The sequence below is a fragment of the Sabethes cyaneus genome, chromosome 1 (genome assembly GCF_943734655.1).
Source record: "Sabethes cyaneus chromosome 1, idSabCyanKW18_F2, whole genome shotgun sequence".
Taxonomy (NCBI): Eukaryota; Metazoa; Arthropoda; class Insecta; order Diptera; family Culicidae; genus Sabethes; species Sabethes cyaneus.
The window spans coordinates 108,053,463-108,079,845 of NC_071353.1; the positions used below are offsets into that span (position 1 = coordinate 108,053,463).

The 26,383-nt window shown below is 41.8% G+C and overlaps 1 protein-coding gene across 2 annotated transcripts in view; it reads left to right on the forward strand.

The window, feature by feature from the left end:
• The window catches only part of LOC128735884 (protein kibra), a 52,906-nt gene that overhangs the window by 22,710 nt on the left and 3,813 nt on the right, over window positions 1-26,383 (forward strand). For both annotated transcript variants that reach the window (XM_053830388.1, XM_053830430.1), the window contains exons 3-5: window positions 23,899-24,200; window positions 24,273-24,432; window positions 24,491-26,349. In XM_053830388.1, the coding sequence (XP_053686363.1) occupies window positions 23,899-24,200; window positions 24,273-24,432; window positions 24,491-26,349 (2,321 nt within the window). The remainder of the gene's footprint in view (window positions 1-23,898; window positions 24,201-24,272; window positions 24,433-24,490; window positions 26,350-26,383) is intronic.

Genomic DNA, 26,383 nt, shown 5'->3' on the forward strand with positions numbered 1-26,383 from the left:
CGAACAAATTCTTATATGAAGATGCAAAAGATGTTACTAAAACTATTTCATTTTATTAAACCCATGGTTTTATGCATTTTGACGCTTGATCGAATACATTTACTTGTAGCTGGAATATTTATTAACTGCTTTGGTACCTTCCGAGACAGCCAACTCAACCAGCAGCAACAAGCGAACTGAAGCACGAGAGGTGATCGGTTAAAATTATGTGATAGGATGCGAACAATTAGAATCAATCTAAATAAAATAGAATTAAACTCAGTGAGCGAAAATTCCTCAAATCTTCATGAACATTATGTTTTGTCCTTAAAAGAACATTTTATCGACGTGATATGTTGGAAATTTAAGCCTTCTTTTCCGTCTTTTTGGGCAGCAACAAAGCAGCTTGGATGTTCGAAAAGACATTTCTCTGAGCAGTGGTGACACGGGACAGCAATTTGTTCAACTCTTCGTTGTTGCTGATGGCCAGCTGCAAGTGACGATAATTCTGATCGTTTCGTTGTCGCGAGCAGCATATTTCCTGCCAATTCCAGAACTTCAGCAGCCAGATATTCCTTTGCGGCAGCGAAACGAGTGCTCCAGTTCCAACACCTCGCTTGGTGAATTTGCATGTCTACGATGCCTTATCCGTGGGAAGCAGCAACAGCTGAAGCTCAACAGCTGAAGCTCAACAGCTGAAGCTCAACGTAAATTAAATACAATCATAAGGAAGCTTAACCCATAGCTTATATCGTATATATTTCTGTCATCCGTGCTAGGGAAGCACTGACTAGGGAAGGCTAAGATATGAAAATAATTCAATTTTTCAATGACGCGCATTGAAAATCAATAGTTTTCTGCATTTTCAATCGATTTTCCGATCAATTGGTGTAAATATCTTGGAAATCTATTGAAAATGTTGGGAAGAATAAATGCTTAATGCGAGAAATGTAGATTCAGGCAAACTGAAAATTCTTGATATTAGGCCAAAAATATAGACTTAGCGAAGGTGAGAGTCGAACTCACAGCTCCCAATCTCTAGTTGAGCGTGTTGTTTAACCAATTACACCACTAAGCCGTCTATGAACATCTATTGAAAATTTACTGAATTATAAGTCGAAGCGTGAAAACGCGTTTCTACTTTGATGACGTCATTTCCAACAACCAATCACGAAGCGAGAATTCTGGTAAAACATAGGTTCATTATTTTGGAAGATTCATTGCTTAGGAGATTTTCCAATCGATTGGTGTAAGAATATTGAAAATCGATCGGAAAACCGCTGACCTATTAGCGCTCAAAACCTATCATTTTTCGTGACGCTCGCATTTTTCGATTTTTTGGAATGACACCCTATCTCAAAACTTGCCATAAGATGTAGTCCTACGTCAAAAAATGTTACATTTTTGTGGATTGCTTGATTATTTTGTAAACAATCAATGTAATTTTTCTGCTGTTGATCACTTCCTGTATGTTTAAAGATTCCTCGGACCCCATTCAACTCAACTCTGGCTCTAGAAGCTGTTGGAAATCTGCCTTGACGTAGATTTTTTGGAAATTTTCTGATGCGAATATCATAGTAAGAAAAATTGAAGAAACTTTTATGAGCATTTGTTTTCAGTGTTCCAAAGGTGGTACCGCTAAAGTTTTTTTTTTTATAAAAAAAATTACTCAATCAAATGTATGAGTAATATATAGTAATATATAACGTAGAGCTACATTGTTGTTTTCTATAGTGGGGTCCACTTTAGAAGAACGAAAAATTAACATGTACTTACCGAAACGAGGTTATGTTTTGAACGTTTATAACTTATAACGCTTATTACAATTTTTCAATGAATTATAGAGATATTTGCACCGATCGATCAGATTTTTTTTTATTTTCAATCAATATTGATACAAAGAATATAGTCAAAATTTATCGAGCAACTATTGAAATAACCATAAATATCATCACATACCAGGCACTATCAAATGAACGAATCAGCGTATCACATGTAAGCACACTTTTGCTTTCCAGATCTGGTACGACAATCTTATACACCTGTAATTCTTTTACCTCGATTTTAGAAAAAAGTAACCGAATCTTGCCATCTCAACTCAACTTTTATTTATTTGTTTGGATAAAGCCTCGACCAATTTGATGTCCTGAAAGTAAAAAATCTTGTAAAAGTGTAAAACTATCTTGTAACCGTTCGTAGACTATCTTTTAAGAAATTTCTATTTTAAACTTGGTGGCTTATGCGCCACTCCCGGTAACCCGAGAGACCACCAGTCGTGTTAGATTTGCCCGACTAATGTTTAGCACGAGATGTTTCTCAGGGGTCGGCTAGAACGGTACAGGGGTTACGCAACTGAAAACAGATACCAAGAGAACCGCTTCGCACCGCCGTGCGATAGAACCGCTAAAAACAGGTATGCTACTAGATCCAAACCCGCGAACGTTACGACCCGGAACGAAGCTGAAATACCAAAGTGAAGGCAACGAAAGGAAGAGTGAGTGATCCTTAGAATGGACACTGCTCAAACGTAAGTATGAAAAACGTAAAATAGCTTGAACTTTGTATTCAGTAACAGTATAACGTTTGGGCTGGACAATTGTTTTGTAGGTTTTCTAGCACTGAGTTTATGGCCATAAACGTATCACATACCTGCGCAGGATTTTTGACGATGCTCGACGACGGCTAGCGTTGTCCTGGTCGACGGCGAAGATGGCGACGTCACGGTCGATGACGGTTGACTCGTCGCCGGATGTTCGTATGTGTATTGGCCGAAACTAAAGGTGCGGAGGGTGGTTCGGCTGGACGGAAGACTTCCGATTTTACTACTCACGAGAGTGACGCAATGACTAGGGTCATGCGTACCCGGGTTTTGTCCAGGGACCAACGTGCCCGGAAAACCCCACGTACTACGTTTCCGTGATAGATCTCCCGAAACGGAATGAAACCCCTAGCTCAGACTCGACAAAGGCACGCGATTGACGACGTGTCCTGATTGTCGGCTCTAGGACTTCGGCCACGGAGTGGAACGTTAAAAAGGGCCGGTAAAACACGCGCGGCAATTGACGACCGCCATGTACACTTTCGCAACGCAAACTTAGCGAAAAACACCACACGCCCCCGTTTAACTGCCACGAGGGCGGGCCTTAATTGCACATACGAACGGAACGGAAAGTGGACCGTAGCACTCCAGAATCCAGCTCTTCAACCGATTGTATCGATACTTATACTATAAGAATATACAAGGTGTTAGGTAGCTTAGTGCAAATATTTCAGGGGACCACATTTGGTCAAAAAATACTTCTAAGCACATGGTCAAATCTCAATCGTTACAAGTTTTTTTTTTAATTTTATGTTCTGTTTCCCTTAAATTAGCTCTAGTTCAAGAAGTATGCTAGCTAGCTCAATTCTATTGCTTGTTGAAAGCTGAGAAAATTTTACACCGGAAATCATCACTAAACCTCCTACTTCATGACATTTAGTAACTTTTCAGAAGCAAAAAGTTGCGAAATAAGTGCTCCAAGGTGTTTTTATCAACTTTCTCTTCAAAAAGTGTATTTGATTACTTTTATTCTCCAATATAAAGCTCTGGTACTGTTCTTCAATTTGTTCTTTGGCGTGAATCTCTTATCTCTTTTAATTTCGTTGCAATTCAGTTTTAAACGTAACGAGTTGAGTTTTGTATCAGTATCTGAAATCTGCAAGAATTCATTCATCACGCATAGCACACTTGATCACCACGTGCGACGGACACGGTCTGACGCGTATGAACAGCAACAGCAACAACCATGTTTTTTGTAAATTGGCTTCCACTTTTGCTAGCGTAATCCTGTAAAACTCAAGCCGCTTAGGTTTATCCGCAAGCAGCAGCTCTTGAATTTGTATTTGTATTTGAATTTGGATGCACCGGGTAAAGTTCAGCACGCTCCACACCTTCCAGTGTGCTGTGCTGCAGCTTGCCTTGGGGCCATTTCCCACTATCCGCAAAATTTCATGGTAAATCGGTGAGAGCACTTGCTGGTGCTGCTTTTCTTGAAGCCTCATTGGAAATAACGCTTCATTTCGGTAGCGACGGTGCGTTGTCGTATATATCCCTGAAATAAAATCATTGCTTAACGAAACGAATACTTCTGCATGTATGGTTACCTACTTACATTAAATAGCCGATGGTCGGAAAATTTACAACCCTTATGGTATGATACTCTTGCTGGGCTGTCTTTGCAACACAATTAACGAACCAATAGCAAAGGTGACTGTCCGCAAGTTCTTCCGGAAAATACAATCGTCTTTGAAACGTCCTAAACAGACCAGAGAAGTCTGTTGCATTGTTGTTTTCCATACGCGTCAGACCGTGTCCGTCGCACAAGATGATCTAGTGTGCTATGGGTGATGTATGAATTTGTGAAGTTTTCAGATACTAATTTAACATTCAAGGATTTGCGTTTAAAATTAAAATGCAACGAAACTAAAATCCCGAATTAATCCACCTAGCAGTATGACCTGGCCTTGCTACTGCAACAATAATTATTTCTCAGGAACATTCATGATTGAGATGAGTTCGTTTTCCTTTTATGGACCCTTGTGGTTTGCTATAGGGTGACGACCGGATCCATTATAGAAATTCTAGTATATTTTGCATGAAGAGGGTTCACTAATGGCGACATATGTAGCATTGTAAACCATATAATGGATCCTCACTTGTTGAATTTTAAGGTTTGTTCTTTCTATGAAGCAGAATGGAGATTTATAAAAGAGTGCAAAAGACAGACAATACTTCGCACAAATCTTACAAACGCTCCATATGGCAGTTGCATGAGAGTGCAAGAGATCGGTTTGTGCTTACATAGCGAAATGCAACTACACATTCAAAGAGACAGTCAAGCTGCCGTTCATGAGGAGAATTTAATTATTTGTTTCCCTTGCTAGGTGAAGATTGATACGTAAATCGTACATTTATACATATACTAGCTGACCCGACAAACTTCATATTGCCACAAATTAAAGTGTGTTGTACATAAATCCTGAATCTCGGATGACCTTTATCACAATCTCGAGTTTTGCAAGTTTCTGAGGAGTTCATGGGTGTTCTAATATACAAATTTTCCTCACAGTAAAATAGGAAACAACTCCCCCCATTGCTTAGCCTGATAAAATAAAGTGAATAGCATTTAAATATTCGTCATCATTACAAGCCATTTCGCCGAGTACCATTTTGCGGAACACCAATTCTCGGTTGACCATAACGCGGACTATAGAGTTTCGCAGAATACCTTTTAGCGAAAAACTTTACGCGGGATGCACCATTTCACGGAAAATCTTCATAGAAAGTACCATTTCGCAGCGGTGACCCAACTGAAGGAAAGTAATAGAGGTCAGTAGATCTAAGAAAAGAAATAAACTTAGATAGAGGTGACCTCTACAGGGGGCTGCCACCCCCCCCCCCCCGCAGTGGCCGGCGCTTCCGACGGCATGTCGCCGGCAACACTCACGGCCTGTGCCGTCTCTCCCTGAATCATCTAATGTTACTATTGATAGTCTCTGGTGGTCTTGTTATTGACTAATGGGAGCCCCCCTTTTAGTGGAGGGAGGGTTTCTAACCATCATAAGAACCTTCCCTGGCTCCAGAAACCTCTACATGCAAATTTTCAAGCCGATTGGTGCAGTAGTTTTCGATTCTATAAGGAACAACCTAACAGGCAGACAGACAGAAATCCATTTTTATAGGTATAGATACAGCTATGTTTCCTTAACGTTCCCGACATAAAAAATTAAGGTACTTTCATTTACACTTTTGGTTCTATCTCTACTGATTTTCATTCGATTTTCATGCAACTAGTCTTAAAAGAACCACATTAGATTGGCCCTTAATAAAAAAAATATGCTGGTGAATTGTGGCTCCATTTTCCCGGAAATATTCCAGATCGCGGTGGGATTTTGTTTACGTCATAAATAACAGATGAAATCAAACTAGAAATCTGATTAATTGACTACGCAAAAGTTATCCATTTTATTTGTATTCACTAATAATGACTTTAACACTATCTTGTAGAGTGCTGGCTTACGCCTCATACTCCGGAACATCCGTTGTCGGTTCTACCGGAACTCAAACAAAAGTTGTCATTTGGAATTCTTTTCGAAAATATGGCGAAGCGCTCCGAAATTAAATATCATCTTGTACGAAACCGAGATTCCGAAGATTTGTTTTAGCGATTGTACGGCCATCCAATTGGCCATGACTATTCGGCTCTCCTATTGTTTCAGCTCACCCTTCAGCACACAGTCAGAGAATGGGCAGAGTGAATCTGGACCCGTGAATAGAGAGTTAGAGCCGCATCCTCGTCTGTCGACTCACAATGAGCCGGCGTGTTGAGGATAGACGAGAAACAGGACTGAACTTCTGCTAGCGCATCATACAGGTCCTGTTCCTCCCCTATTCTCATCTCCGCCCCCTTCGTTTCTTTGTTTTCCGGCAGAGAAAAGCTGCTCGGTAAGAAATGGTCCACTGCATCAGTGACCGCCTTAATGCAGCAAGGGTAAATTACTGTGGAGTGCGCCCTGGTATTCCACAGGCTCCGTTGCGGCTGAATATTTATAGAACCCACTCCAACATTCATCCCTCGGCACGGGTCGCGTCACACCTTTATCCATTCAGGTCTTTACGTAATAGTCATGGATAACAGCTGTTAAAACCATCCTCTTTTTCGAGGCTTTGGACCCTCTGCTCTGGTTCTCAGTAGCTTCAGGTTCGTTCGAACATGCCTCTACATGCCGTCATTTGCAGACGGAGTTTTTGATATGTTTTTAAAACATAATAAAACTTCAATTCAAATCAAATCAAATCTTAAATCAGTCCAATTCATATCCAATTCAAATAATTACTAGCCGCACTCGCTGTTGAAATGCATTACAGTTGGTACGCATGATATCCTGAGGTATTTCATCCCAATTTTTTTCTAAACGTTGCTTGAAAGTAGCCACAGCCGATCCTTTGGTGCTCCTAGTTTGCCTAACATGTAACATAGAAATCGAGAGGATTCAATCAGGAGAAGAGGCAGACCACTCTAAACAACCAGTTTGCCCCGAGGAATATTAGAAAGCTGTGCTGCTTATATCCGAACATTTTGCTGGTTGTGGTGATCCTGTAGCATGAACATATTTTAGTGCGAAAACAGAATTTTTGCAACTCGCAATTCGCAATTCGCTTTTTTATTTGTTTAATAGCTTCTGGTGTCCTTATAGTGCATTCACCGCCAAGTTTGAGTAGTATTTTGCAAAACCCGGTTACCTTGTATCGCTTGATGCTACGGAAGATAAATGTTTCGTTTATTCTGAGTGGCTTCAACTTCTTTGACATATCATATGGTCGAAAATTTTTGAAAAACAATCATCACAAGTTCCCTTTTGACGTCCATGATTATCACGACTCTTAAACGAATGAAAATTCAAAATAAACTTGTAAGCTGTATTCACTTTTGAATACGCTCTAACAGGGATGGTTCGATCACTTTGACTCAATTTTGATTCATTTGACAGTACCGTCTCAGCCGAGCAAAGTTTGACAAAGTGATATATGGAACATTTGTAGAACTAGTTATTAGCTACAATTTTGCTGAATAAAGTTTTACTGTAGCTTTTGTATTTACGCTGCTACAATGGTAGTACCTCATTAGTGACTAAATGAACGTTCACTTAGTTACTAAAGAGGTACTAGCATTGCAGCAGCGTAATTACAAAAGATACAGCAAAACTTTTTTCAGCAATATTGTAGATAATAACAAGTTCTAAAAATACCCCATATATCATTTTGCCCAATTTTACTTGGCTGAGACGGTACTGTCAAATGAATCAAAATTGAGTCAAAGTGATCGAACCATTCCTGCGCTCTAAACGAAAGATATGCAGACACATCTATGATTAACCCATTTTTAATTAAAAAACATTTTAAAAAACATTGACAGTTATTATTACTGACCCTGTACGTGAAAAGAGTTACCAAATATTCAGATGGAAAATTAACCTCTTAATCTGAATGAGATATTACTCACATTACCGAGATCGGCGGGGCGGTAGTAGACAATATAGGTATATTGTCTTAAATGAGGGTTAGTTTATGTTGAGGTTGTCTTATATCGTGATATCCCAGTATAGACTTTTATTTACCATAATTTTCTGGAATCCTATTTAATAACGAAATTTACTAAAGTTTACCGTTCGTTTCTTGAAAAGAACTCTTTCATGTTTATATTCAACGTATAGTGGCGATTCCAGTAAGTTTCTCTGTGTTTTGAGCGTCGTCATGATAGGTATATGTGAAACTCGTTAGTAAACTCGAGCACACACAGCCACTATTGCATACTACCGCACTAGCGCAGTTTTGCGAACGTGTAAAAGCTTAAAAGTTGGCAGAATAGCGTGTCTGCGATGCCCATACCTACAGCCCGGTGCATATTTCACCGTTGTCCGATCGTCCGATGCTGATCTACAGCCTTAGTGAGCTCGGCACAACGGCAATATTGTCTGTGTCCATATACATTATTTATTGCTTATTCACATGTAGATTCGTTTCCCGGAATTAACGTACACAAACCGTAGACGCATTCCTTTCGTGGTTGTGGGGTGCGGGTAAAGGTACGTTGGGTTATTTCTTACATATTGCAGTTTTTGCCGCATGAGCGTACGGAATCATTTAGAGTGCATTGTGGTTACATAACACTTAGATGTTTCATTCGCTTTAAGGTCTGTCTTTATTTCACTTTCCAGAAAACTAATTTCTTGACACAAAATGCACTCTAATCCATATATATCTACAACCTGTTTGTAAAAAAACTGTCACAGATGGCATCTTTCTGGTAATTTTTACGTTTTCATTTCCATAATAAAGAGAATATCATTCATGCTTTCAAAGCATAAAACATTGAATGGAACCAAGAGGATTTCGTCCCACCTCATTTTATAACCGAGACGATCATGCAGAATAATCACCTCGAACTTGTTCAGTAACATTCCACCGCTTGTAGGAAACCGTCAGTAGCAACTAAATGGAACCACTATGAGGCAACTATCCACAAATGGATATGAAAGTACAATCAACTTTGTTCTTCGGTCGATTGTAGCAAAGCCAGAATCTGGTTTTGCGGTTCTGCTACTCCCGCGTGCCCAAGAAACGTGCCAAAGCCCGATTACGCTTATCCGGAACGCCTTTATTGTCTCACAAAATATTCGAATCACCGTGTATTTTCGCAATATTTTCCAAACTTTGCTTGCGGACCTGCCAATCAGTCCGGCACAGAGACGAAGAACTTAATTAGGTCTTCCTACCTTTCTGCTCGTTAAGAAAAAAAAAAATAAAAATGAAATGGACAATTCCAATTGGACTTTTAATCAGTACACCTCCACCTTAACGGCGGTCTCCAGCTGGCCACGAAGTGGTCGGTCGTAAAAGCGAACAAATTTTTAAAACCCACTCTTGGCTGCTCTCTTCTTTGTATTTTCTTCTCTATTGGGATTGCGCGGGTCACTGACAATTTAATGAAAGCAAGAATTGATACAAAGTGAATCATTTCCTCTTTTTCCACTTCGTCTTAGTCGAGTTTTTTTGCCGTTGTCGTATTCAGTTCAATGGAAATGATAAAAACATTCCAACTGTGCTTTTCCGTCGTCGATCAGAAGAAGGGGGCCAGAGATAGAGAAAAGAATGGTGTGAATTTTCTGCTTCTCGTATGTCTTTGTCTATAAATGAATTGCATGGGAAAAGCAGGTTTAGTGTGGAAGAAAATTGAATTTTTAGCATATATAAATACAGAATGTGAAATGTAGAGTAGCGCTTGGTTGACACCTTCGCCAAACATGCGATACCGTTACTCGCTGTCATTTGCTTTTTAATGGTATTTTAAATCGTGCAATGTCTTAAATATTAATCAGGCAATCAGTTTAATTTGTTGGGTAGACTGGATTCATTAATTAATCCAACATATTTTATTCGATGATAAAACACTCCTAAGCTTGACATTTTGCAGTACCACCCTTTGTTTTATTAAAATATGAGCAATCACTTTATAAAATGTTACGATCAAAATTTGATCTACTTAAGCTTGACGTGTTTCTTTTAATTGTGATCGTCTATCATTTTGTGTGCGTGCAGAATGACGCTTTCAATTTGATTTTGACCCGCACCACCCATAGTGCACGTCAAATTAGTAAATTCTGCAACCCGAAATGGAAAGGTAAAGGTAGCAGACTTTTTCAAGCATATTAAACTGTCGAAGTTCGTTAATGTCGTTTTTGTTTTCGCGGTGTGCAGCACTTTCGCACCAAATGTGTTGGTTTTTGATTTTTTCGTTATACTTAGCTATTGTGCACCAGCTATACCGGAAATAAAACTACTGTAGCAGGAGTTCGTAATGTTTGTCACCCTTGGTTTGTTTCGATTTGCACTTAATCTTCTGTTTAAATCGTCATCGCCGGTGATGCCGGCGACACTACTTGTCCAGGGGTTGTAAAGCCTTTTATTGTAACTTAAGAGCTTCTCATCTCGAGGCCTTTGCTAAAGACAAGCCATAATTAAGGCCAGAAATAATGCTAGCTAGAGTGCCCATATATAGAGTGACGACACTGTAAAAATTTGAATGACAGTTATCTGTCAGTGCCATTGCATTGCATATGTTTAGGATGACATGTCACCTCCCTGTGCTATAGTCACTCTAATGCAAACCAAACCCGTTTTTTACATATACGCGTTCCAATCGCTATGGGGCTATTGCATTCAGTGCTACCGACCATCGATTGAGTGAGCGAGGGTCAATTTTGGAAGATCGACAGGCGGTGAGATACACAAAACGAGAGATAAAGAAAGGCTAAAAACGAAAGATAGTAATCAAGCAAGGTACACTCAGAGCAAGCAAAAAGCTGCTGTGGTATGCCAAGGTCATTAGCAAATATATTTTGACTGACGCGGGTTCTCCTTCGCCTCTGTTGTTTGTACTGCACGAACCGCGATCGGCCCGTTGTCGAAGCCGTGGAAGCGGGCGGCATGGTGGGGGCCGCCATGTACATATTGTACATATATGCTTTTAATGTAAACATCGCAACCGGCTTCTCGCACGCGCATTCCAATCTGTTTCGACGGTGTGCGTGTATGCGAACTGGAGTTCGTCATACTGCAGTATAGCTGGTCCGGAATACGCGGTACCAATTATTATAAATCGGCTTCACGAGAATTCCCAAGATGAAAATGTTGCTCGGACCCGGTGCTGGTGTGATGACTGGCACGTTCCAATTTAGAGCCAGCTTTTTGCGAATCTCCGGGAAATAAATAATGCCTCAGCTGGCGCTGAATTTGTAAACATTAGCGAAAAAAAACAATTGCGCGGAGCAGTATCTGCACCTTGTCGATCAATAAATTTAGGTAGGTATAAAGCGCGTTAAGATTTAACCGGCTGAAAAACGGCATATACGGTTTTTATTCTAGCAATTTTGAATGGATTAATTACGGATAGGCCGATCATGATTTTGTTATATGTACAAACGATCATCGTGATCATCCGACCTCGCGAATAAGTCTTACGGTCTAAAATTATTAAAAATTTTATTTGAAACTAATATGAAACTAATTTCCTCTAAGTTTGCTTTTCAATTTGAAGCCGAAGTGTTTTGCTCAAAATTCAGATGTGTTTTCCTTGTTGGGGACATTGGACCTCTGCGTCCAGTTCTTTGATCTATTGTGGTGTGGCCTCTTTTGCGGTGTGCCTCTTCTTATGAACAATTACTATGTCATTTAGTTATTGTTATGTTGATTAAAGGCATTATCCCAGCATGGTAGTTACTTACTAACTTAAGCGATTTGCCGACCAAGCTGTTGAACAAGGTTTCTCCAGTCAACTTGGTTGTGGGCTACCGCTTTCCAGTTTCTAAGACATCGAGCACTCCACGCCAGATGTCACTCCACCTGGTCTAACCTTGTTGCTCGCTGCGTTCCTACTAGTCTTGTTCCTACCGGATTTTAGGCGAATACCACCTTTGCAGGGTAGTTGTCCGGCATTCTTGCAACATGCCCTGCCCATCGTATCCGTCCAGCTTTAGCCACCTTTTGGATACTGGGTTTATGGTTCATCTTCTGCCTCCATACCCCGTTCTCCGGTACAGCACCGAAGATCGTTCTCAACACTCGTCTTTCGAAAACTTCGAGCACTCGGTGGTCCTCCTCGAGCATTATCCATGTTTCATGCCCGTAGAGAACGACCGGTCTAAGAAGCGTGTTGTACAGGGTACACCTTGTACGAGGGCTTTGTCTGCTCGATCGCAATTGCTTGTGAAGCCAAAAGTAACCATGACTTCCGCAGATAATACGCTTCCGAATCTCATTGTCGGCAAAGCAGACGAATTGTTTAGATTTGTTGAAGATCGTGTCCCACGTGTTAATATCCGCTAGGTTCATAATACCCCGTTAGCGCTAGGTTGAACAGCAGGCTTGACGAAGCCCTCTGTGTGATTCGAATGAACTTGACAATCCACTCGTGATGGGAACACAGCATTCCGTACCATCCGTCGTAGATTGAATTAGTTTGATCAGTTTCATGGGGAAGCTATTCTCGTCCATGATTTTCTCTTCTTTCCGGTCGATGGTATCTTGTCTTATTCGGCCGAGAGCCGGGGTGGCTCTTGCCGTATCAAGAATCCCTCTCCATTGTGCTCGGTTCTGGGCTACTCGTCGCCAATTCGTTGCGCGTCTCGACACACACAAGTCGGCTTCAACCTGGTCGAGCCATCTAGCACGTTGAGCCCCTCTATTCCGGGGTTCTTGAAGAGAACGGATTTCATTACACAGTCGTCCGGCATCCATGCGACGTGTCCGGCCCACCGTAGTCTCCCAACTTTCGCCAGGTGTACGATGGGAATCTCTCCGAGCAGTGCCTGTAGCTCCTGATTCATACGCCTCCGCCACTCTCCGCTTTCCGTCTGTACTCCGCCAAAAATAGTCCGCAACACCTTTCGTTTAAAAACGGCATGTGCACGTATGTCTTCCGTAAGTAAAGTTACTGTCTCAAGTCCGTAGAGGACTACCGGTCTGATTAGCGTTTTGTACATCGTCAGCTTTGTGCGGCGACGTATGCCCCTTGAACGAAACGTCTTGCGAAGGGAAAAGTAGGCTCGATTTCCAGCTTGAATGCGTCATTGGATCTCCTTACTCGTATTATTGTCGGCGGTGACCAGAGATCCCAAATATACGAACTCATCAACCACTTCCAGTTCATCGCCGTCAGTAGTCACTGTTCGTGGGAGGCAAACGTTACTTTCTCGGGAGCCTCTTCCTACCATATATTTGGTTTTCAACGCATTAATTTGTTTGTAATCCTATTATCCTAGCCTCTGTTTTTAGTCTGGCGTAGATTACCTCCGCCGTCCCACGGTTTCTAGTAATGATGTCGAGGTCGTCTGCAAAGGCTAGGAGGTGGCTACTCTTACTCGTTGCCCTCGTTTCGATGTCCGCTAGCCGGATCACACCTTCAATAGCGATATTGAATAACATACAGGACAATCCATCCCCTTGCCGTAACCCTCTGCGCGATTCGAAAGGGCTTGAGAGTGTCCCCGAACCGCGCACGTAGTACATCACTCGTTCCAGGGTAGCGTTGATCAGCCGCGTCAGTTTGTCCGGAAAACCGTACTGGTGCATTATCTGCCATAGCTGTTCGCGTTCAACGGTATCGTATGCTGCTCTGAAATCCACGAAAATATGATGCGAGGGCACGTTGTACTCTCGACATTTCCGAAGGATTTGTCGGAGAGTAAAAATTTGATCCGTAGTAGCACGGGCCCCCATAAAGCCCGCCTGATACTGCCCTACGAATTCTCTTGCTATTGGGAATAGACCACGCAACAAAATCTGGGAGAGCACCTTGTAGGCGGTGTTGACCAGCGTAATGCCGCGGTAGTTACAGCAGTCTAGCCGGTCGCCCTTTTTGCAGATGTGACAGACTACGCCTTCCATCCACTCCTCCGGTAGTTTCTCTTCTGCCGGGAGTCGGTCCTTCCCGGTGGCTCTATTATTCTTCAGCAGACCGATTTCTCGTCGGATCTCTTCGAGATCGGGAGCCTGTATGCTGTTGTCGTTTGTAGGTACTCCGAGGTTAACTTCCATTGCGTCTCCTGCTGCTATATCGCCGTTGAGGTGTTCATCGAAGAACTGCTTCCACCTGTCGACCACATCGCGTTCGTTTGTGATTAGATCCCCTCCCTCGTCCCTACACATGTCAGGATTTGGTGTGTGGGCCTTGCGAGTTTGGTTCGCCTTCTCGTAAAACTTGCGGGTGTCATTAGCCCGGAATAGTTGTTCAAGCTCCTCACGATATCTGTCCTCCTTCTGGCGCTTTTTTCTTCTCAGGATCGTGGTCAACTCATTCCTCGCTCGTCGATACTTGGCCAAATTCTCTCTCGTGGATATGCTCAGATAGTTTTCCCAAGCTCTTTTTTTCCTCTCTATCGCTTCTTGGCATTCCCCGTCAAATCAATCATTTCGTGCACTCGAGGCTTCCACTCCTAGCACCGCGGTTGCTGCCTCGTTGACGGCCGAGCGTATCCCACTCCATCCGTTTTCGAGGTTCGAAGCATCTAGCTCCACAGAGGAAGGCAGAGCTTCATTCAGTACGCGCGCGTAGTTTTCGGCAGTTCGCGGGTTGTCTAGTTGCCGAATGTTTAGCCGAGGAGGGCGACTTTGTCGTGAGGTATAAACCGTCGATAGTTTTGAGCGCACATTTACAGCTACTTGGTAGTGGTCCGAGTCAATATCCGCACTCCGTAGGGAGCGTACGTTGATGATGTTCGAGAAAAACCGGCCCTCGATGAGAATATGGTCGATTTGGTTCGAGGTTCGTTGGTCAGTTCATCTCCAGGTGGCCTTGTGGATATCTTTGTGAGGAAAGAAGATGCTTTTGATCACCAAGTCTCGGGAAGCCGCAAAATTGATGAATCGCTGGCCGTTATCGTTCGTGTCGGTGTGCAGGCTATGGGGCCCGATCACCGGTCTATACATTGCTTCCCTGCCGATTTGGGCGTTCATATCCCCGATGACGATCTTGATGTCCCGTGGTGAGCAGCTGTCGTACGTTGCCTCCAGCTGCGCATAGAAACCTTCCTTCTCGTCGTCGGGTCTACCTTCGTGTGGGCAATGCACGTTTATGATGGTGTAGTTGAAGAAACGGCATTTTATCCTTAACACGCACATCCTCTCGTTAATCGCATTCCAATCCATTACGCGATCCTGCATTTTCCTCAACACTACGAAGCCCGTTCCCAGCTCGTTGGTCGCTCCACTACTCTGGAAAAATCGGGCTCTGCCTCCACGGATCGATGGTATCATATGTGGCTTTGTAGTCAACGAACAAATGGCGCGTGGGAACTCTGTATTCACGGGGCTTTTGGAGGATCTGCCGTAGTATAAATATTTGATCCGTGGTAGACCGACTTTCGACGAAGCCGGCTTGATAAGTTCCCACAAATCTGTTGGTGATGGTCGGCGGAAATTGATTTGGGACAGCACTTTGTAGGCGGCATTGAGAACGGTGATCGCTCGATAGTTTCCACAGTCCAACTTTTTGCCCGTTTTGTAAATCGGGCAGAAAACCCCATCTATCCATTCCTCCGGTAGTAGTCCAGTATCCCAAGTTCTAACCTTTAGCCGATGCATACAAACGGCCAGCTTTGCTGGTCGTGTTTTAATAAGCTCGGTTCCGAAGTAATCTTTTCCAGCTGATTTATTGTTCTTTAGCTGCATGATGGCCTCCTTAACTTCGCCTATCATTGGAGCTGGCACTTTTTTCCCGCTTGTTGCACCGTCGAAATCGCTTTTGCCACCGTTACGGTTCTCCGCCTGGGTGCCATCAAGCTGTTCATCGAAGTGCTGCTTCCACCTACCGGGCACCTCACGGTCATCCGTCAGAATACTGCCATTTTTATCCCGAAACATTCCGGCTCGCGGCACAAAGCCTTTGCGGGATCCATTCAGTTTCTGGTAGAACATTCGTGTTTGCAGCCGCTCCAACTCTGCATATTCCTGCTTTTCCAGGTAGCCCTTTTTCTCCCGGAAGATTTGATTTCGCTGCATCTTCTTCTGTTTGTGTCTTCACGTTCCGACAAACCAATCGTTCCGCTGATCGCGTGCCACATGCCAGATGGAGCTCTCCACTACACTGCTGATGGCTGTTTTGATGGTTTTCCAACAGTATTTGAGAGGGGTTTCGTCCAGCTCGTACTCTACCGGCAGCGCAGCTTCGAATAAATGCGCATAGTTTGCGGAGGCGTCTGGCTGCTTCAGCCGCGCGAGGCTGGTATCGGTATCGAATGTTGTTCACAACGGAGGGTTTTGGTGCATCTTAACCATCACTAGGTAGCGGTCCGAATCAACGTTAGCGCTTCAATAGGATCTGACATCGATAATGTCTGAGAAGTGCCGATAGTCGATCAAAACGTAGTCGATCTGTGATTCTGTCTGATTTGGTGACCTCCAGGTGTACTTGTGTAGGTGTCTGTTCTGGAAGAAGGTACTACGTACGGCCATGTTCTTGGAAGCGGCAAAGTCGATAAATCTTACGCCCATTTCGTTGGTCAGCTGGTGTGCGCTGAACCCTCCAATCACCGGTTTGTGTTCCTCCTCCTGGCCGACCTGAGCATTAAAAAATACCTGACGACGGTCTTGATATCATGTTTTGCGCAGCTGTCTATTTTTAACTGATGAAAGAGTCAACTATGGCTAGACCGAGACACCGAAATCTTGATCCTGTTGATGCCGAGATTTCGATTTCAGCATTCCAGACCCGATGGATATTATCTAAAAGCAAAGCCTTGGGCTTAAACGTCTTTCTAAGACTTGACCCTCCTTTATCGACAGATTTCACAGGCGGCTATTAGAGTACAGAACAATTACGGGACTAGTGCAACGATCCTACTGACTCTATAGCAGCATCTCTCAGCCGAGATTCGAACATACGACGACAGGCATGTTAGGCCAGTATCGTACCTCGAAACCAACGGAGCGGTTTGGATATTAGTAAGAATCCAATATGTATTTCGAACATGATAATTGATCAGACACTATCCAGTAGTTAGATCAGCAAATGTGCTAAAACTAGAACCCTTGATACTTCAGCTAGTGACGTCGTCTGCAAGCCATATTCGCAGCTATAGCTTATCGTTCGACTTCGGGGCTCACATCATTGTCACATGGTCGGTGTTAAATCAGACCGGACCAAGTATCAAAGTTTAAAAACATGAGTTAATGAGTTAATAAATTTTATTCTATTTTATTCATTTTATTTTATTCTTTATTCTATTCAGACTACATAAATATTCCAAACAGCCAGAGTTATGAGCTGATTTAGAACGATTGATAGCTATAAACCATACAGAGCAGCAAACTTTAAACGCGTTTTTCTCGAAATCAGAGTTTTGTCACTTGGTTCGGTTTGACATAACACCGATCACATGCCTGTCGACTATATCGATTCATTTCCCTCCAGCAGAGTCGATTTTGAAGGCGCTTTCTATCCCAGCCATTCTTTCACAGAGTCGATTTTGACGGGGCCGATAATATCCGCAAAACCAAAAGTTCGGTCTAAACCAGCTCATTAGTAACTCGGTGAACGTTTACTGGCATCGCCAATCAAAAACTTATTCGCAATCCGTTCACACTTCTACGAAATTTGCAGAAAACCTCTAATCTACGGTGACATCATGTTTTTTGGACTTTGGAATTGTGAATGTAAAGGTAGTTTACATAAAGTGTCGGAGACAAGTCGGAACTGAATCATTGCTTGAAGTCCAAGATAGCCCCAGATAACCCAAAGTTTAGCACATGAATTTATAACAAGCAATTAAATTTCACCTAAACCAGTGTGATATGGTACCGTTGAATCACTAAGAAGAACAGGCTCTGAATCACCGTCAAGCCACAGACGCGGAAACCTGATACAATTTTATCGCGCAACCGGGTCATTACCGTTCTTACCTCCTTTCCCCGCCTTATAGAGCATAGTGAAAGTCAACACGCGCCATTGCATTGCTGGTTGGGTTCAGGCTTTTTGTATATATCTTCCTAACACAGAAAAACTTATATCGCTCTTGCTGCTACATAACTAATCGGTACTAATATATTGCATCCTGTGCCATCGACGACCATTTATTGACCCTTGATGGCCATTTATCATCGAAGAATATCTCAGTTTAAGCAAATAGTGAATCTTCAGTGTCACAATACCCGAGCAGGAAGCCATATCAAAAGAGTATCATACCAATATCATATTGCATTACTGTAATAATTTGATATTGAGCAGATATCTAGAAATATTTGATTACACATTTTGTTATTGAGTAAAGACTTATAACTTTGGTAGTAATACAGACAAACAGACATAACACTCGTTTCCCATTCTTCGCACCGATTAAACCGCCATTTCAAATTTGGGCTAAGTTGGTAATGTCTCCGTTTTGGTCAAAGTGGGGCTTTTTAACGAAAGAAGGGGATGTCCCTCATAAAAAATTCTTGCTAGTTCGAGGGATACTCCTGTTGCTCTTTGATATTTGGGAATGTCGTTCATAGATGGCACTGGTGTTCACGCAAAATATGTGATACGATAATTTTTGTTGCAAGTGTTATGTCTGCTTGTCTGTGCTAGTAAGTTGAGTTCAAAAACTGATTGTTATCATATCTTATTGTGACTTTAAAATAACATTTAATTTCTTTCGTAATATATATTATCTCATACGCTACTGCATAAATACCTTAATAAAACTAACATGTTATTCCAAACACTGAATACAATCATGTTACTGGTTTGTTGTTCTAATAACACAAGTAGGTACTTACTCTTTAGATCTCCATGGAGCAATATTTTGATATTAGTTTTTGTTTTTTTACGAACTATGTCAGTTAAAACAAGATTAAATTTCCATAACGCAATTTAATATTATTTTGATTTTGTCCACTGCTCGTGTGGGAGGATGGAGGGTTGTGATGCGCGATGTTCAAGTAATTTACTTCTTAAAGCTGGCTTTACTTCTTAAAGTTGGCTTTACATAAAGATTCTTGGTTGAGCGTCTTGGTAGAGTCTAAAACTAAGGATAGAAAATACTTTCCCTAAAAAATTCTATCATTTGAAAATAGTAGAGAATGACAATAAAGTTTCTTCTTTATCTATGGCTTTACATGTGGTACATAATAGATGATGCTTTTATTGAAGTCATCTATTAACTGTTATCAGTTGTTGACAGGTTGGTTTGTCGTCATCTGTTGTATTGCGCTAATAAATTTTTCAACGATAAACACGTCACTGTCAATATATGTTTCAGGTGCACCGATTCAGCAATGCATCGGTAAATATTACAAATCGTATCGTCATATATAGGTAGACACTTGTACCAGTCCAACTGGCGCATAGCTATATGCATTGTCTCACGTAGGACTCGAATTCCGCGCTACGCTTGGATTGGCTAAGACTAAATCGATGTTCAAAATCGGTGCGCAAATCATTTCTTGTTCGGTGGCAGGAATATTGGGGGTTTTGTTAGTAATCCATGCTTATCAGTTGTACTATCAACTGCACCGGTACTCAGCGGTTTGATAATCGCCAGATGCCATAGCTGTCTTTATTTCGCAACAATCGATCAACTTACGGTGATTGACGGCACGCTCAGTAATAATAACTTTTATTACATGTTTGGACAGAATGCGGAAAATCGCGATTTTTTGCTGTGTCCTTACCAGAGCTGAAGTGTGTGGTATGATGCAAAGCAGGCGGAGCGGGTGTGACACAGGAGAGGTGTAACCTCTATCTTTATCGCGCACGGAGATAACGGTGTGTTTATAGAATGATAACTGTGGAATGTGAAGATTGTTTATTCAGTTCAGAGTTCCTTTTCTAATTCACACACGATGCGATGTTTGTTTTCGGCTAGCTCATGATTGAAGGAAAGATTTGTTTCGTAATTAGGCACAAATGTTGTCGAAATGTAACGTCATATCTCGTAACGTCCATACCGTGGCTTATTGCTAAGTCTTGCCTAAACTTGAATTTCATTTGTTAGGAGCATGTTCAGCGCGATTCCGAATTTTCGTCGGGTTTTTATTTATTTATCAGTTTTATTTTTTTGCGTTCCACCAAAATAAGCTAATTGACTAGTACGAAGAGGATGTATTGTTCGTAGACGTACAGTATCAATGACAAGATGCTAGGGCGGATATGCAAATTCGTTTAAAATTTTTCGGACATGTACCGTTTTGACATATCACGAAACGGCCAAACAAGAATATTCAAACTACATCATGATTACACAACCAATGCAAATAATCTTCTGTAATTGACCTGAAACATTATCATATGTTAAACTGTTTATTTTACGCAGAGGGAGGATGTGGTATCCCGATATTTATACCATACTAAAGGGTGTTCCACGAAAAAAACGCTTTAAAAATTACCTAGCTGACCTATCCTTTTCAAACTTTCAGACAATAAAATATAACCATATATAAGCTTTTGCATTTTATTCAACTTTATTTATTTTATTTTATTCAACTTTAGTACCATAACTATATGCACACACCTTACACTTAACTCCACTCATAAGGCTCTGTACAACTGTAGAGCCTTCTGCACTTTGTACGTATGCAGTCCCTCCCGGTCTTTAACTCTCTGAACGAAAGACTTGGACAGATTCAACTTTTTGGCCACATCCCGAAGCATTGGGATTCCGCTTAAACACTTTCACGACACCCTTGGGATCCTGATCACTAAAAGAACATCCATTCTAACCGCATTTCTCCTACTGTTAGATTCTCAGAGTTTCGTAATCACACGACTCACTGTTGACTGCACGATTCCGAGTTGTTTTCCGATATCCCGACGAGAGAGTAGAGGATTTTTATGGTGCTTGGGCAAAATCAATTCGCAACATATTGACGAAACTGGGTCTTCTGCTTCTTTGTCCAACAGAATGCACAGCCAACTGTTAATTAACTGGACAAATCCTGTTGAGACTCTAATAATCTCTCCCAGTCGAGGATCTAGTGGGCCGGTCACGTCTCGCGGATGCCGGATGACATTTACATTCATTATAGTCAACAAATAAAGTATAATCCTAATGACAACTATCTAACTAAAACATGTATGAACTAACCTAGCACAAACAACTTTTAAACAACGCTTATTGAGACACATTAAAATCACACACGTAGCTTAATACCTGCTTTGAAATCCGGCGCATGCTAAGCACTGGACAGGACAATGCAGGACAATTGATATTTCCTTGAAGGAGATCGCCGAGGAAACACGCCTTAGCCGCATTGCACCTTCCTTCCAGCGATTCTAAATTAATCAGCTTGCAACGGCTTTCGTAACTCGCAAATCCAATAAATTTCCGCTAAACTGCTTCAATCCCATGAATTGCTTTTTGGTAAAAAGGTGACCAAACAACTATGAAGTATTCCAACATATGTCGAATCAGCGAGCAATTTAGAGATTTTAAGCAATATACATCCTTGAAGCTTTTAGCAAAGCGGAACAGAAATTCTAGGTGCGAGGAAGCCCTGGATACAACGAAGAAAATGTGGCTCTAAAATAGTAGTTTCGCGCTTTAGGTGTGTCTCACGAAGGGCGTAATCGTGCAGATACATGTTACGTTTGCGACCGGAGGAGATGACCGAGCACTTGGACACATTTAGCGACTTCTTGTTAGTTTGGCACCATTCATCAAATGTCTCCAGATCCTGTTGCAAGATATGGGCGTCATTAGGGATTTTTACTGTGTAGTACATTTTCAAATCGTCAGCATAAGATTATCTCAAACATTTGAGGATCATGCTTACGTCAGTCATGTACAGCAAAAACAGGAACGGTCCAAAATGACTGCCCTGGGGAATGCCGGAGGTCACTTCGAAGGGTGACGATACATATTCAAATTAACTAATGTTTATTTGAGCGTCTTAGTAGAATACCGTAAACGATAAAAAAGAAGAAAACCAAAAGTTATTTATATCCTTTAATTCTACTACTGTGTTTTATTGATTAATACGTATTTCGGTCTCGACGTGAGACTTCATCAGTATCTAACTAACTTAGACTGTTTGTGGTATAGCAGCTTGGTCCCCTTTTTAAACCGAATAAACCGAAAACTTGTATGGGTTCCCCTTGTCCCCAACCACCCAAATGAAAGTACGGCAAGCATACGTTTTATGTGTTTCGCGTTCGCGAAAGGCTAGATACACGTCCATTTGTTTGTGTTAATAGATAGACACATGGTTTTTTCGGCAAAGTTATGGAAAATATAAAGGTAAACAACTTTGCTAAAGAAATGACATTTCATAAATCCGCTTGCCCCATTTTACCTCATCGGCTCGTGAAGCTATGGAAATTTAAAACTTGAATATGCGATAACTCAGCAAGTAAGACTCCAAGAGATTTGCGGTCTTCTGCTGTATTTTGAGAGCTTCGATAATTTCCTAGAACATTGTATTCTTGTAAAATGCAACTAACAAAAGCTAAGTATGAAAAACCAATTTTCAAAGAAGTTTTAAAGAATATGCCCTATAGTTCAGCACTCGATAAAGATAAGCAGCACACACAGCAACAGCAAAGTTGCTTATTTTTACAATATTTACAACTTTGCCGAAGAAACTATGTTTATATTTCCTAACACAAAAGAGTTATTCTTTTATTTTCATTATAGTAAGCAATGACGAACGTTTGACAGTTTTAGATTAAGGGGGATATTCATACGAACAAAAGTGCTGAAGACCATAAATGATAAAATGAAAACAAAAGACACTAAGAAAAATCAGAGGGGTTGTGTACAAGACACGACCGCATATATAGGTGACGCAGGACTGCGTAAGTCTCTTTGTAGTGATAATAGCATGTATTAATGCTTGTAATCATTTGATTCTTTATGTATACATGCTATATGCAACATATATACATGCTACATGCGTTGTATGTAACATTTATCAAAGTAGTAACATTGCATACGTTCAATTTTCAAAAGATTGTGCATTTGAAAACAATTTAACAAAATCAAGAACACAAACTATTGCTTTCCTGCTACCTTACTGAAATTAAAGATTGTTTTTATAACCCATGGTTCCCCGCGTTGAAGGGATTTTACCAATTCAATCCTATTTTATCAACAGCACATCTTTTCATTGCACTTCTAATGAAACGGCAAGCCTGAAATTGTTACCTGGCCTTTCAATAAATCGAAGCCCTGTTTTCTTAACTATGACTTCTGATAGACAACCTGCAGGAAACTGAATTTCAACAGAGCACATGAATAGCCGGTACCATATAATAAATCATCGCACTGTACCGTCGAATAGCTGCCTGCTGCAAATGACCGGTCGTCTATTTGAGTGATAATCGAATTTGCCTAGTAAGCAATTTAGAAAAAAAAAATTCAAGCGAAACGAGGAATTTCTATCGTCGTCTAAATAAAATAGCAAATTGTTTACTAACCGACCAACAGGCACCGTGACTCATACGCGTGGTGTAAGTTTCTGCAGACCCGTGAAAATGGACGTGAATACTTTCTGCCTTCTCTATGTACTGCGTACCACGTCTGCCGTGCCGTTATTTTGCTATGCTTCTCGCGAATAGAGCGAAAATAAAATATTTGCTTAGGGTTCGAGGAAATATTTTGCATACCATGAATTTTTCGGCGAAAGATTTGCTTGCTGGCTGCGGACATATATTTATACCACGTCAACGATTTTTTGCATTCCTTCAGCTTCTGGTTTCAATTGCACAGAACAACAGGATGAATGATATCGAGATGCGATACCATCTTGGCTTTTATATAGTCAAAACAGTATGCGAATTGTTTAACCTATCATTTGCTAATCGCCAATACTCGCCCTAATTCTTCTTTGTTGTTTTATCCTTATAGACTCACCAAGCCTGAAACGTTTGCTGACTGCATCGGAAATGAGTTGCCTTTCGGCTGGGAGGAAGGCTACGACCCACAGATTGGAACGTACTATATCAATCATAACTCACAAACGACCCAGCTCGAGGATCCCCGGTTGGAATGGAAAAGTAAGCAGGAAGAGATGTTACGCGAGTATCTCTGCTCCGCACAGGTCACACTGGAGGCAAAGAAGGAGATCTTTAATGTAAAAACACAACGACTGCACCTAGCCCAGGAGGAGTACAACCACCTGAACACGCTGGCCGCCAGTAGGACTAGTTGTATGTTATCAACATTTGTTTAAGGTCTAAATAGTTTATTTACTAATCAAGGCATATGTTATACTCTTTCAGTATGTTCTTCCACAAGTTCATGTAGTACAAAATTCGATCCAGAGCTTCTGCGGGCAGATCTCGCCCTAGCCAAGGAACGCGTGTTCCGGCTCAAGAAGGAGCTATCTCGGATACAAAAGGAAATGAATAATACTCAGAAGGGTGTCGACACTTTGTCAAGGTAATTTGCACTTACGAAAAGTGAAAAAGCAAAATATAAAAAAAACTTGTTTTTTCAGTGTCGAACAAAAGTTGAATTCTCACATCAACGGCTGCTACAATATAACTGAGGCACAGGCCATATTGGAGGAGGTGAAGAAAATTCAAAAGTCGCTGATAACCGGCGAGAAGGAAAAGAAGGAACTGATGAAGAGTCTGGCACAGGTTAAGGACGATTTAACGAGACTCCAGTTGCGACAGGAGAGTCCGGATGCTTCAACGTTCAACTTGGCTCAGGACCGTGTATGCGCGGCTTCTCAGACAGACTTGTCGTCAGAGAACTTCCCCATGGGAGCTCGGGAGATGGCCAAAATGCGTCAGAGGTACGACGAATGGCGAAAGCGAGTAAAGGAGATTCAGGAAAAACTTGCAGCATTGGAAGAAAAAATAAGACCCGGAGAGGTTGAATCCGACCAAGACCGGTTACTGCTGTTCCAAGAAAAGAAACAACTCTTGTTGGAGTACCGAAGTATAACGCCGAAATCTAGATCAGAAACGGAGATGATGCGAATACAAACAGTTTGCAAACAGCTAGAGGAAGACTTGAACATGGCCTATGAGGAGTCGAATCAGTGCATAGCGAACCGATTGAAGTTGCACGAGGAAAAACAGGCGTTGCTGCAGAAATTGCTAGAAGCTCTTAAAGAATTTACTCATCTCGAGAACCAGTTGAAATCTCTATCTGCTAGTACGCTCTCGATAAGTAGCAGTTCTAGCTTAGGGTCACTATCAACTGCCAGTAGTAAGGGTTCGCTAAGCGGACTTAGCTTTACTGATATCTACGGTGACCCTCTGTCTACAGAACCGCAAATTGATATGGTAGATATCAATCGGCGAGTACAACGATTGTTCCACCCCAGTTCGGAAGTGCTGTTATCGCCACGTAGCAGCCTATCAATGGAAACCCCTCCTGCCTCTCCGATGAAACTAGAGTGGAACGGGGGTGAAGCGCAGTACAAGAATTCTGCTGCATATAACGCTCCTGCCCCAAGCTACAACAACACCGAATACAACCTAGATAAGCAGAGATTGGAGGAACAGTTGCAAGAGTTGAAGATTCGGCAACTAGGAATAGCCCCACTGTCTCCGATATATGAGAAGCCATCTTACCTGGATATTCCTCCGGCTGTTATATTGAGTCGGTCTTCCTCCACATCCAACACCCGATCTGTGTCAACAACGGTAAGCGATGAATCGGTCGCCGGAGATTCGGGAGTATTCGAAGCATCGCGCGCCTTACTTATCAACAAAGAATGCGCTCAAATTCAAATTGGTATTCGTTACGCCGTGGCCGATAGTACTCTGTGTATAACGATAGAAAAGGGCCGTAATTTCACAGCACTGAGCCTGCCGGATGGCTGTCAACTGTTTATTCGTGCAATTCTGCTTCCTGGAACAGCAACTCCTTTCATCCGTACTAACGCAGTCACTGATTTTGTGAAACCAATTTTCAAAACAATGCTAATATCACAGCTACCGCTGGATAAGGTATACACCAAGTCATTGCACGTAAAAGTAATGGTTATCATAGGGCAGCGTGAGGACTGGGTTGGAAGCACCCAGATCAGCTTAGCAGAGTTCAATCCGACGGACGCTATTAGCAAATGGTACAATATCATTAGCAGAAAATCGATAAACGAATCGGAATCGCTTGAAGGTTGCGCTGGACCAAGCGGAATCAAAGAGGAATCGTCAGACGAATCCACGATCATCTCATCACAGACTTCGACGTTGACACGTAATCAGGGCCAGGAAGAGCTGCAGGCAGTACTAGAAATGGTCTACGACGAAGATGATATAGACGATGACGAAGAGGACGATGAGGAAGACGAAGAGGCTGACGACGAAGATGGAATCGATGAGAATGCTAAGAACCAAGGTAGGATACGTCAGGTTAAAGTTGGTAATTTTTT